We start from the raw sequence: 12,366 nt of genomic DNA, 5'->3' as shown, positions 1-12,366 counted from the left end.
CGTGGCGGGGGGTGACCTCACTACAGCCCTTGCACCGCAAAACCCCCAAGAGCCACGAGGGACCCTCAAAGAGCTGCCCCGGAGCGGGACTCGCGGTCTCCCGCCCGTTGGGCCACGCCGCGCCTTCCCCGCAGCGCGCGGCGCCGCACTTCCGCTTCCGGTGGCACGGAGGTGGTGGGCGGTGCGGGCAGAGCTCGGGGCTGTGGGCATCTGGCGACGGCGACGGCGGAAGCGGTTCTGACAGAACTTGTGAGGTGCTGCGAGTCCGGGCGGCCTAGGGTGGATGCGGTGGCCGCTGTCGTCCCGGGGCCCCGCCACGGCCCCCGGGCGTGAGGAGAGCGACGACGACGTGCGAGGCCTGAGGAAGCGGAGCCGGCGGCAGGCGGCAGGGCAGGAGGAGGAGGCGGGAGGCTGCGGCCCCCAGGTCGGGAGGCGTGAGGAGACGAGGCAGAGGAGGAAGATGGTGGCTCGGGCGTCCGGGAGAGATGTGGAGGGTGACACGTCGGGTGAGGTGTCCCGGGCTGAGGGAGCCGCGAGTAGAGGGGTCGGGGGACCAGGTGGGCTTTGCGGAGCCGTGGAACCGGCCGGGCGAAGCAGCAGCTGAGGAGGAGGATGGCGTTCCTTTTTGCAATGGGCAAGAAAGTGAGACAGCGTTGAGGGGTTGCCCACTTGCAGCGTGTGCACGTCAGGCGGTTCCGTCTTCACTTTGCCGCCAGTTCTTTAACTTGAATCAGTGTGTTCTTAAATGATGCACATGGTTGACCAGGGAAAAGGCGGGAAGGGGGGCGGGCGGTGAGGAGAGAGGAGGAAAAGGATTTTCTCAGATATTCGCTCTTAGGAACCCTTGATCTGAACTACTGTGGCAGCAACTGCTACGAGTGTGGTCTGTATTTGCTAACACAGAACAATGATATTACATGTTATTCAGCGGCCTTAGAATTAATTCAGTTTTACATGAAGTTCCATAACAGGAAGTAGGTCTTTTCATTTCAAATCGATGTGTATTATATGAGTACATATACATACCTGTGTCTATGTTTTTATACAGCCATCAAGGAAATAAAAATGGACACTTCACAGCTTAAAAAAAAAAAGTAAAGTAACATTGCATTATTTTTTCCCCTCTCTTCCTCAATGTAAAATGTTTTCTGGTGTATTTTGATCAGCCAAGGAAAAAAGAAAATTTGCTGAAGTCTCGAGTGATGATCTGCAGTCAGGGATGGATCTGGTAAGAAAGGGGTCTTAACCAGTTCCTCATCTCTCCAAATAGTGGAGTGCAGTCAGTTTCAAAGTATGGCTCTCTTGCAGTCTTTGGGTAAGGAAGGGTTCAGTAGATAGCGTTCAAAAAAGAATTCTAATTAAAATGTTAAAAAGTTTGTCAGAATACCTGAAAATAAGATTATACAAAATAATTAAGGTTGAGTTACAAAATGAACTGTGCAAGAATACACCAAAATGTTCTTGTAATAGCTTGTCACCTGGAGTAGAAAAGAATGCTGTGTTAAAATTACATGATTGCACTTGTTTCCTCCATTCCAAGGATTGTAATAATGAAAACAACTTTGCGTGTAAGCTTGCTGATGGATATGTGCATGTAGCAGAAAATTCCTCGAAGTTAAAGAAAGAAAACCTTAGGAGTCTTGCAGAGAAGAAGAGCGACACAAATGGTATTCCGCAGCTCTTAAAAACAGAGGAAGACTTAATGGGAGCAAGCAAATTATGGCTTAAAAAGAGTGACTTGCACCAAAGTAAAAATAACGGTTTGCTTTCTCACCTCCAAAGTGAAAAAAATAAACATTCAGTAGAGGAGAGTAATCCTGGGAGGAAGAACAGGAAAAAGATGAAGTTGTCCGAAAAAGAAGAAAAGGTACTTGAGGCGAATTTCTGTAACGTGTCGAGCAAATCTGAGCTGATGTTGCAGGAAAACCAAGTGGGCACCACGAGCAGAGAAGCAGAGACTCTAGAGGCTAAAAAATGTCCTAAAGTTTTGTTAAGCAAAGTAAGCCATAATACACTGTCAACAGTGGCTCATGTAGTAAGTCAACCGGAAATAACAGAAGCAATAAGTCCTAGAGGTGTAAATACTGTGTTTCAGAAAACGGTGCAAGCAATTTTGAAAGAAGAAACGGTGCATGCTTCAGAGTCTGTGGAATGTGAAATCGAGCCAGAAGAGGGTTCGAAATCAATAGCAAATTCCCTGGTAAAATCACCTAATGAATCTCATAGCGAAAAGAAATCTTCTGCCGAAGACTTGAGAAATGAAGCCGAGGAATCGAAGTTCAGTTGTCGCAGAACAACACCAATGACTGGCAAAAGAGTTTGGCCTTGTTATTCATGTGCTAGAGTAACAGCTGTCCAGTGCTGGAAAAAGATTTCCCTGCCAAAATCAAATTGCTCTCTTCCTGAGTCTCAGGAAAGTTTTAGACAAGATGATTTTCTTAATTCCCAAACAAATCAGACTCACTTAACTGACTTCAAATTGTTGTTCGAAAGTTCCTTAACAGAAAAAAGCACTGACTTTTCAAGTAAAGAAAAATTGGACTCTAATTTAGATAACTTGCCTTCAGTTTCTATGGTAGGACCTACTTTGACTATGAAAGACTCTGTAACCAATAATGATAAAAAGTTAGAGGACTGTAGCAGAATTTCAGAGGTAGTTTCTAATACTACTGAAGATACACCAGTAGCTAATACTATTCACACCATAACAGGAAATAAAAAAAAGGACAGAGGGAATTTAACAAAACCTAGTTTGACCACAGCTTCCCAAGATGGCCAGGAAGCAAGTAATTCTACCTGCAAAATTGTTCATCGAAAAGCTTGCAGTACAATGCAGGCAGTTGAGGTTCCAGAATTTGTTAAATTATTGGGCACAGGTAGGATAACTAATTTTAAAATTCCTTTACTTAGGAATAAATTAGGAGAAGTAAATGCCAAGTCATCAGAGAGAGAAACTTACAGTCCCTTAGAACTTCTTGACAATTTATCCGCAGCAGAGGGGAGACAGAATAGGAATAAAGAAAATATCTCCACAGCGACTTCAGTACCTTCATCCTTGAGCCAAGCAAGTAATATAACTGCAGGGCTAGCTAGTTCTGACTCATTCTATGGCAAGAATTGCTGTAGTATTTCTTCAGCCTTTACAAAGCAAGGCAATGATAAGCCATCTCATCACGTCTCTGAAGCAGGTAATATTGTCTCTAGTAAAAAAGTTGTTTCTCTCACAGTTGGAAATAATAGTTTTTGTGATCCTAAGTGTTTACAGCCAAGTCCTTCCTTCTGCTCTAATGAACAAGAAGCATTTGAACCAGGTTCTTCTGAAATTAGTCACAGGAAAATTACCAAGAGATTTTCAGAAATTAAAGTTGGGTTTCCAGATATTCTTAAAGCATATGAAGACGATGTCCTCTTAATTGATGTAATTCAAGATGACCCAGACCTCTTTGGAGTCTCCAGTGAGGGAGATCTGTCATTGACTTCTGAGATCCCTAGGATAAGCCAGGACCTCGGTGTTGCTGAAGAACACCGGTTAGCCGACTGCCAACACCTGGCACCTCCGGAAAACAAGGAGACAAGCTGTGGCTTGAGGTATGCATGTTCAAGTGTTCCTTTTGTTGTAGATTGTTGTTAGAGAGCTCAAGGACACTGCTTGCTCTTAGGTGTTACCAATTTATTCAGTGATCATTGAAACTCTTTTTAAAAAATCTGTTTCTATACTATATCATGTTCAGTATAATACAGCATATTACTGCTGATACTCATAGATGTCATTATGGTAAAACCTAGAATTAAAATCAAGGATTATAAAAGTCTTAAAATTTGTAATGGAGCAGATTAGATACTTCAGATTTAAAGTGATGGTTTATAAAGTGGCTTTTTGAATTAGAGATTGCTGCTTTTGAATATAGTTTATTTCAACATGTTGTTCAATTATAAATAAACAGATAAAATTATTTCACCTACATTACTTATCTAGGTAAGTAATACAGGTTACCCTGTATTTTTTCCTGTGATTTGTGAGATAAGACATTTTAGAGAATAGAGAAACCTTGAGCATCTTTATTTGAAGAAATTAAGGTCTTGAAAATGAATCAGAAGTTAAACTGATTTCCAGAGAAAAATAATGTAAAAATTTTGAATGGAAGGTGATGATTTAAAATGGTGATTTTTCTCAGTAAGACATTGGGAGGTTGAAATCTGCAAAAAAAATTTTATAAGCTAAATGCAGAAAACGAGAAAGACTGGGCCCAGATATTGTCAGAAGCCCTGAACCACTCCTTATTGCTAAAACCAACAGACAAACCTAAGCTGACTGAATTGTGGGAAAGTATTGTCAGGCCTGTTATGGAGAATTTGTTAGGTAGTTAGTTTGTGGTAGAATACTTATTCACTGTCAGACTCAGCAGTGGAAAAGTACATATTAAAAACCCAAAACATTAAAAGCATATTAGATCTCATCCACTTAAACTTGAACTGCTGAGCTCATAAATTTTTACTGGTTGAGATGAGCCCAACTTTGGAATTTGATACATCATTTGCAGTGAACTGAAAACGCCCACAATAGTGCAGGACAATTCACTAATGCTGGAAAATAGGATTATTGTTGCCTGCCAGACTATCAGTTGAATGACACTGCTGCATGAATTGTTCAGATTTTAAGAATCTACCAGAAATTGATAGGAATTCATATATAGGAAGGGAGAGAAACTAGTATGTTAGATTAAGAAAAATTGAAACTGAAGTACTAAGCATATTAGGAATTTATAAAATAAATGAAAAGGTTTCTGTCTCCTTAAAGTTTAGATTGATATGGATTAATAGGAGAGGAACTTGGAGGAAAGGAAGGGGAAGAGTAGTGATATAGATTATGGGGCAGGACAGGAGTTGAGCTAGGTATGAATATGATCTATGTAAGGAAGGTTATGAGAACTTAACAGACTACCTTTCCTGACTTCACATTCCCAAAGCATCTTATGCTGCCTCGTTTGTAGCACTGAGTTCATGATAGTGTAGAATGCATCTCTGCCACTTCCTGAACTGTCGAGCTTCTCAGCGGTGGGGGTTGTCCTCACCTTACTTCCCAAGTGTAGTCCCTTGTACATTGAGGGACAAGAGAGAACTAGATTTCAATTTCGAGTGGAGAATATTTCAGACCATTTCACATGTACCTAGACTGGGAATCCATATGTAAGTGAAGACAGAGAGTTCTTTCTAAAAGGAAGAAATATGGAAGAATAGTGGCAAAGACTGTGTTCTAAAGATTAAGTTATTTAATTATTTTGAAATTGGTTACAGAGAGTCACAGAGTTATCTTTCATCCAATGATCATCCCCCCAATAATCACAACAGCTCTGGGCCAGGCCAGAGCAGAGGGGAAGAGCTTCTTCTGTCTGTCCCATATGAGCAGCAGGAGCCACAAGTATTTAGACCATTCACAGGGAATGGGATTAGACAGAAGTGGAGCGAGTGCCCTTATGGGATATCAGTATCACGGGTGGCACTTTACCTACTACGTCACAACACTGGCCACTGGAAAGGAAGATTTGATAAGGTAATGCCAGAATAAGAAAGTTGGCAAATAAGATGTGAAAATTTTATCTGAGTACAGAATCAGTGGTACTGGATAGGGGATATTGGCTATACTACTATCATTACAACTTAGAATTAAATCCATATGGCCATTATATATCCTGGAAACATACATAGACTTCGATGGGCGGGGTGATGTGTGGTACCAATGCACAGAAGGAGTCCGCTAGCTTTGTCCAGGTTTCTGAGTCCTGTTAGACCCAGGCCTATGAATTCTGGGCAAATTATATTCTGTCTCAAATAGCCAACTCAGATACTTTTTCTGAAATTGATTTAATACCAGTTTGCTCCCCCATTGAGACTGCTCTTCGGGAATAAAATAGTCTCGTCACCAATTTTACCATAGCAAGTGACCAAAAAAACAAAAAAAATCAAAAGCAGATTTCCACCAAAAGAAAAGATGTTCTCTTTATTGGGAATCCTTGCCTGATTTTCAGAAAGCTTGCTTTTTTCCACTGTCACTTTGCATTAAGTGTCTTATTGTGTTCTATAGTGGAAAGTTTTATGCTTAATCCAAATAACTGATTTAGTGTCTATCCCACGCTAGATAAACTATGTTTTTTCATTGAATGGAATAATTCCGATACCCAGAGTTGTCCCATTTTCATGATTGAATCAGAGTGATTGATTTGCCAAAAGATATGCAGTGTAAAGGTATCAGAGCTTTGTAGAACTGCCATCATCAACCTGTTTCAAAGTCTCTCTTTTCTCAAAAATTATGTGTTAGAAGAGTGGGATTTTTTTTCTGTGACTTCAACTCAGTTATTTAGTTACTCTGCAAACTATTATCACAAAATGTTATTTTACTTTTGATCACATTCCTCTCTGAAGATGAGTAATACAGAGAACCTTCATTCTGCTGTTCATTTTTTTCTCTTTGGGGCCACAAACTGTTGTTTCTGTGTTTGTGAGAATAAAGAATAACATTCTTTGTTGAACAGTTGTAATATCGAGCAACTAAGCATCTTCATGGCATGGCATCAGCCTAGGGAATGGCATAATATTCTTCAATATTATCTTTTATTTATTATGGCTATGCTGTGTGAAGTGTATTTGCCATAGTAAGTTGATGGCAGTCCGAGTCAGAAATAAAGTATGTTGGATGAGTGAGTAAGTGAATGTTGACTGCATTCAGCTAGTTAACATCTCAAAAGGAGACTATAACATTCTAAATTTTTTCTTGGGCAACAGTTTTCCCCCTTTTTATTCTGGAATATTTCACCCTTTTTATTCTAAAACAGTCATCTTGTAACCTTTTTCATTACCCACAATCCCACAAGGAAGATAGCATTTTTCATTAGGATCCAGTACATACATAAAAATGTGAAACAGCAGCTTTACAACAATGTTTTCCTTACTACAAGGGATGCAGTCTCCTAGTTTGTATTTTATCAGTTAGTGTTTAAAAAGTTTCTTGTTTAAATACAATAAATTTCATCACTTAAAAAATGACCTGGTAGAAGAGTACACTTCAGCCTTTCTTATCCCACCTCCATCCCCTGCCCCCATGCCTTTTGTTTTTGTTTTTGTTTTAGGTTGTTTGTTTGTTTGTTTGTCTTGACTAAGATGTTCTCTTTTGCTCTTGGCATTTTTATAGCTTTATGCAAGTCTGTGTATGTTTCCTCTCCTATACTATTTCTTTCATTTTTCCCCTTTCCCACTCTCCCAATACAGAACTCTTAACTTTCCATTCTATCAGTACAAAACACTGTAAAATGTTTCTGTAGACTGCAGTTTTGAATACTTAGCTTTTTATCCTGGTGGATTTGTCTTTTTATTTCTCAGATTCAAAACCTAAACTATTAATTTCTGTAAAGCAATGTGTAATTTTAACTTCCTTGAAAATTAGCTACTCATGGTAAAAAGATTCTTTTTTTTTTTTTTTTTAAAGATTTTTATTATTATTGGAAAGCCGGATATACAGAGAGGAGGAGAGACAGAGAGGAAGATCTTCCATCTGATGTTTCACTCCCCAAGTGAGCCGCAATGGGCCGGTGCTGCGCTGATCTGATGCCGGGAACCTGGAACTTCTTCCAGGTCTCCCACGCGGGTGCAGGGTCCCAAGGCTTTGGGCCGTCCTCGACTGCTTTCCCAGGCCACAGGCAGGGAGCTGGATGGGAAGTAGAGCTGCCGGGATTAGAACCGGCGCCCATATGGGATCCCGGGGCTTTCAAGGCGAGGACGTTAGCCACTAGACCACGCCGCCGGGCCCGGTAAAAAGATTCTTATACTTCTGTGGATGATAGCCTGTAGTGTTATAAATACTACATTAGTGGTTTGAAATGAAGTGAATCCCATTTATGAATGGGACTTTCAGGATAATTAGAGGCCATGGGATGTCCTTCTGTTCCCTGTGGATTCACTTACTCCTGTTCTTGCTGTTCCCTGAGGATCTTTTGTGGCTGTTCCCTCCTCTAAGTTCATGCTGCTATTCTCTTGTCTCGTGTATTATAACACCTCTTGGCAGATCTTAATGTATCCTTTGCTACTTGTGACATTCTGAAGTAGAAACTCATTTGCCGGTGGCTGTTCAGACTGCTCCAAACCATCTCAGCCACCAGGCAGTGCCATCTAAACTGCTTGACCTGGCTCTCTCAAGGCCCTTGATTGGATCTTCATTCCATTTCCTCCCTGAAAACATTGAGGGAAGGAAAGTGGAATGAGAGACTATGGAAAGATAAAGCAAGCAAGTCGCTTTGATCCTTTTGATCCTTTTGCACATGTTGATCTGAAAATCCCTTTCTTTTTCTTCAGGTTTCTGTCTCAAATCTGAATACAGTGCTTGCTCAAGGCTTTGGTCCAGTGGTTCCCTTGGCATGCTTTCAGTGTATTTTGTTGAATTGTGTGTAATCCTCACTATATGCTGGAACTTGAGAGGCCAGGGAAACAAATAATTAGGAAAGTACTACAAAATATGATAGAATTGCACTGTTAAAAGGACTTTGAACGTGCAGTAAGAAATGAGGAGGAAGTAGTCAGTAGGTGATAAAAAGTGAGAAACTGAGACCACATTCTGTCGTTTAGTGTCCAGAGGGTAAGAAATGGAGCCGTGGGATGCACATGAGTTGGTCAGAATGAGCTTACAAATAAGCAATAAATCTTATTGCAAAACTTTTGAGAGAAGAGTAGGGGGAGAATCAGACCATTTTCAGCAAACTACAATTCTTGATGAGTTTGAATGTTGTCCTAACTATATAGCAATTTACCAAAAGGCTTCAAAGTCGAGAGAGAATTTGATCAGATTTGTTTTAGAAATCATTATAGCTCTAGTGTGGAGAATAAGTTGGTAGGGAACCAGTGTGGTAATCAGACAAAAATATGGTAATTTAAGAAATTTAGGAAGTGCCAATTAATCAGATGGTGGAATGATAGCTGGTTTCTCTTTGATCTCAGGAAAGCGCATTACCATTCATCTGTGATGCAGAGGGGTAGGCCTAAGTAGGTCAGATTTAGACATTTTTGATCTAAGGGGGCCTTTCAAACACCGAAATGGAAGAGTTCTAGTTAACAGCTAAGTATGACTCTGTACTTCAATCTTCACAATAACCTTTTTACACTTGAGATTAAGCTCAGAAAACTTAACGTGGTTTTGCCACAGGTCAGAATAAGCGACAGAACAGTATTTGAACCTAGCTTCATCTCTCATCTCCATAGCCTTGCCCTAATCATTAGACTAAGTTGCCTGTAGTGATTACCAAAAAACAAAAACAAAAAATCCTCGAACTATTTTCTGGTATTCCATAGCGGTCTTATTTTTATCTTGAGAATTAGACATACATTTATGCTTAAAAGTAAATGTAAAGGGCCCGGCGGCGTGGCCTAGCAGCTAAAGTCCTCGGCTTGAAAGCCCCGGGATCCCATATGGGCGCTGGTTCTAATCCCGGCGCTCCACTTCCCACCCAGCTTCCTGCTTGTGGCCTGGGAAAGCAGTCGAGGACGGCCCAAAGCTTTGGGACACTGCACCCGCGTGGGAGACCTGGAAGAGGTTCCTGGTCCCGGCATCGGATCGGCGCGTACCAGCCCGTTGCGGCTCACTTGGGGAGTGAGACATCGGATGGAAGATCCTCCTCTCTGTCTCTCCTCCTCTCTGTATATCCGGCTTTCCAATAATAATAATAAAATCTTTGAAAAAAAAAAGTAAATGTAAAATGCTATCTCCTGTTAATTAGATGCCTTCAATTAAAGCAATGTTTAACATATCTTGTCAGGTTTGTACCTCGTAACATTGAAGGCATATATGATATTCAAGACCTGCGAAAGCTAGTAGATGTTTAGAAAAGCAAGATAGTTTTGCTTAGAATCTATTAAAATGTTTATTTTCTATTTGCTTTGTAATAGAGAACTTCCTGTGCTGCATGCTGGGTTGGTAACAGCAAAGAAATGTGCTTCCGTGTCAGCAGGTAAAATCTAACACTTCCAGAAGATGCGTTACTATAATATGTTTTTGTTTCCGTGGAGGCCTAGACCGAGTGAATTCACTACAGTAGAGAGCTTTTCATGTTACTCTGTTAACCATTTAATTTTTTTCTCAGTTTAATTCACTGGCAGGTTGGATATTGAGATATTATCTGCCTGTTTAATCAGCAGTTTTCTGTTTGATGTACAAAAATAGTTGATTTGGGCAACCTGTAATCCTTAAAATTGAAACATGTATTTAAACTTTGCATTTTCAATCTGAATCATTAAATTTAATTATCAGATAATCTTAAGTTTAAATATTTGAGTCACAGAATTTTATATATGTTATATGTAACAGAATTATAATGTAAAAGTTGATTTTACTTTAATGCTTTAAAAACAATTTTAAATAACTGGACATAATCAAGGAAGATTCTGAAATATGCTATTATTGATACCATCTAATAGAATTAGAGAGGGAGAAACTATTACATAATTTGCCCCCAAAAATACATCATATTTATCACATTAAATCTTAAAAGTCTCTGAATGCTAAGTCGTTTTTAAACAGTTATTTAATGAACTGGCTGTCATTAAAAATTTCTATAGTTGAACATTATCTCTTTCCAGGAAATGAGATAAAACCTGAGTCCAAAGATGCAGACACTACCTTAGGAGACATTCCCAATGAGACCTCTGAAAATGAGAAACTGGGAGACTCCCGTGAACAAATCCGAAGCTCAGACATGGAAGAAAAGGTACTAGGGAAGCTTTGTATTTTTTTGGTCTTAAACAATGATAATATATGCTGTTAAACACATGTGCTTTTTATTTATATTCTTAGCAGTTGAGTATCTTGAAGTTCATTGCAAACCTATGCATCATTGGGTCTTTTAGAAGAAAGTAGCACAGATTTTTCCGGTCTCATTTAACAAAGGTCTTCCTTGACATTTTTGTATAGCATTATGTCAGAGGACCGTGGCTGTTTCCTCCAGTTGTATTGCTTTAAGACAGCTCTTCAGAGTTCTGTTTTCAGTACTGAATCGTTATCATCATATATAAACATCTTTGAAGAAAACTAAAAACACCTTTAATAGTCCAGTTCCTTAAAAAAAAAAAAAGATTTTATTTATTTAAAAGGTAGAGTCACAGAGGAAGAGAGAGACTGAGATCTTCCATCTGCTGGTTTGCTTCATAAATGGCCACAACAGCCGGAGCTAAACCAATCCAAATCCAGGTGCGAGGAGCTTCCTCCGGGTCTCCTCATGGGTACAAGGTTCCGAAGCTTTGGACCATCCTCTACTGCCTTCCTAGGCCAAAACAGGGAACTAGATAGGAAGGGAAGCAGCCGGGACAAGAACCGTGCCCACATGGAATCCTAGCACATGCAAGGCGAGGATTTAGCCACTAGGCTATCACGCCAGGCCCTATTTGGTGGCACACATTTATCCATAAACAGCGGCAGCTTACTGCTTGTTTTTGTTTTTTGCAGGGCTGTGGGTTATTTATTGTTGTTGTTAAGATTTATTTTTATTGGAAAGGCAGATTTATGGAAAGGAGAGACACAGAGAAAAATCTTCTATCTGCTGGTTCACTCCCAAAGTGGCCACAATGGCCAGAGCTGAGCTGATCAGGAGCCAGGAGCCAGGAGCTTCTTCTGGGTTTCTTGTGTAGGTTCAGGGTCCCAAGGCTTTGGGTCATCCTCCACTGCTTTCCCAGACCGTAAGTAGGGAGCTGGATGGGGAGTGGAGTGGCTGCACACAGACTGGTGCCCATATGGGGTCCTGGTACATGGAGTGGAGGATTGTCCTATTGAACCACCATGCCAGACTCATTTTATTTTGATATAACTGTGGATTCATACTTACTTACACACAGAAATCTCAGGCCCCCTTTCTCTGGCTTCTCCAAGTGATAACTTTGCAAAACTGTAGTACAACATTACATCTAGAAGATTAATAACTACTACAGTCAAGATACAGAACATTCTGTCAGCGCAAGGAACCCTTGCAGTGTCCTTTGCCAGCCATACGTGCTTCCTTCTCTCTTGCCCGTCTTTCCTCCTTATCCTTTGACAACCACTAAAATGTCATTTAAATTATGGTGTGATCCATAAGAACATAACAGAATGCGTCTGTCTTGATTGGCTTTTCCACCTGAAAGATGATTTATTCAGGTTGTTGCAGCAGCAATTTGTTGATTTTTACTGAAGGTACCTCATGGTAGAGGTATACCAGTCTCTAGCTTTTTGCTCATTAGAGGACTTCTGTGTTATTTCCAGTTTTAGGCTATAGCAGGCCAAAGTGCTGCTTGTAAACACTTATGTACAGGTTTTGTGTGTCTCTGGGATGAGTAAGTCATAGTCACTGAACGATATGG

General features: G+C 40.4%; 1 protein-coding gene across 3 annotated transcripts in view; it reads left to right on the top strand.

Moving 5' to 3' along the window:
• Nucleotides 1-218: 218 nt before the first annotated feature.
• TOPAZ1 (testis and ovary specific TOPAZ 1) overlaps nt 219-12,366 on the top strand; it is a 51,395-nt gene continuing 39,247 nt past the window's right edge. Inside the window, exons 1-5 of one of the 3 annotated variants that reach the window (XM_058678850.1) lie at nt 219-506; nt 1,167-1,228; nt 1,541-3,588; nt 9,928-9,989; nt 10,645-10,745. In XM_058678850.1, the coding sequence (XP_058534833.1) occupies nt 284-506; nt 1,167-1,228; nt 1,541-3,588; nt 9,928-9,989; nt 10,645-10,745 (2,496 nt within the window). In that variant the 5' untranslated portion in view covers nt 219-283. Of the gene's footprint in view, nt 507-1,166; nt 1,229-1,540; nt 3,589-9,927; nt 9,990-10,617; nt 10,746-12,366 lie in introns of all 3 variants that reach the window. The other 2 variants (XM_058678849.1, XM_058678851.1) reach the window with 2 other exon arrangements.

The sequence above is a fragment of the Ochotona princeps genome, chromosome 21, assembly GCF_030435755.1.
Source record: "Ochotona princeps isolate mOchPri1 chromosome 21, mOchPri1.hap1, whole genome shotgun sequence".
NCBI classification, from domain to species: Eukaryota; Metazoa; Chordata; class Mammalia; order Lagomorpha; family Ochotonidae; genus Ochotona; species Ochotona princeps.
This window is presented reverse-complemented; position numbering and strand designations above follow the sequence as displayed.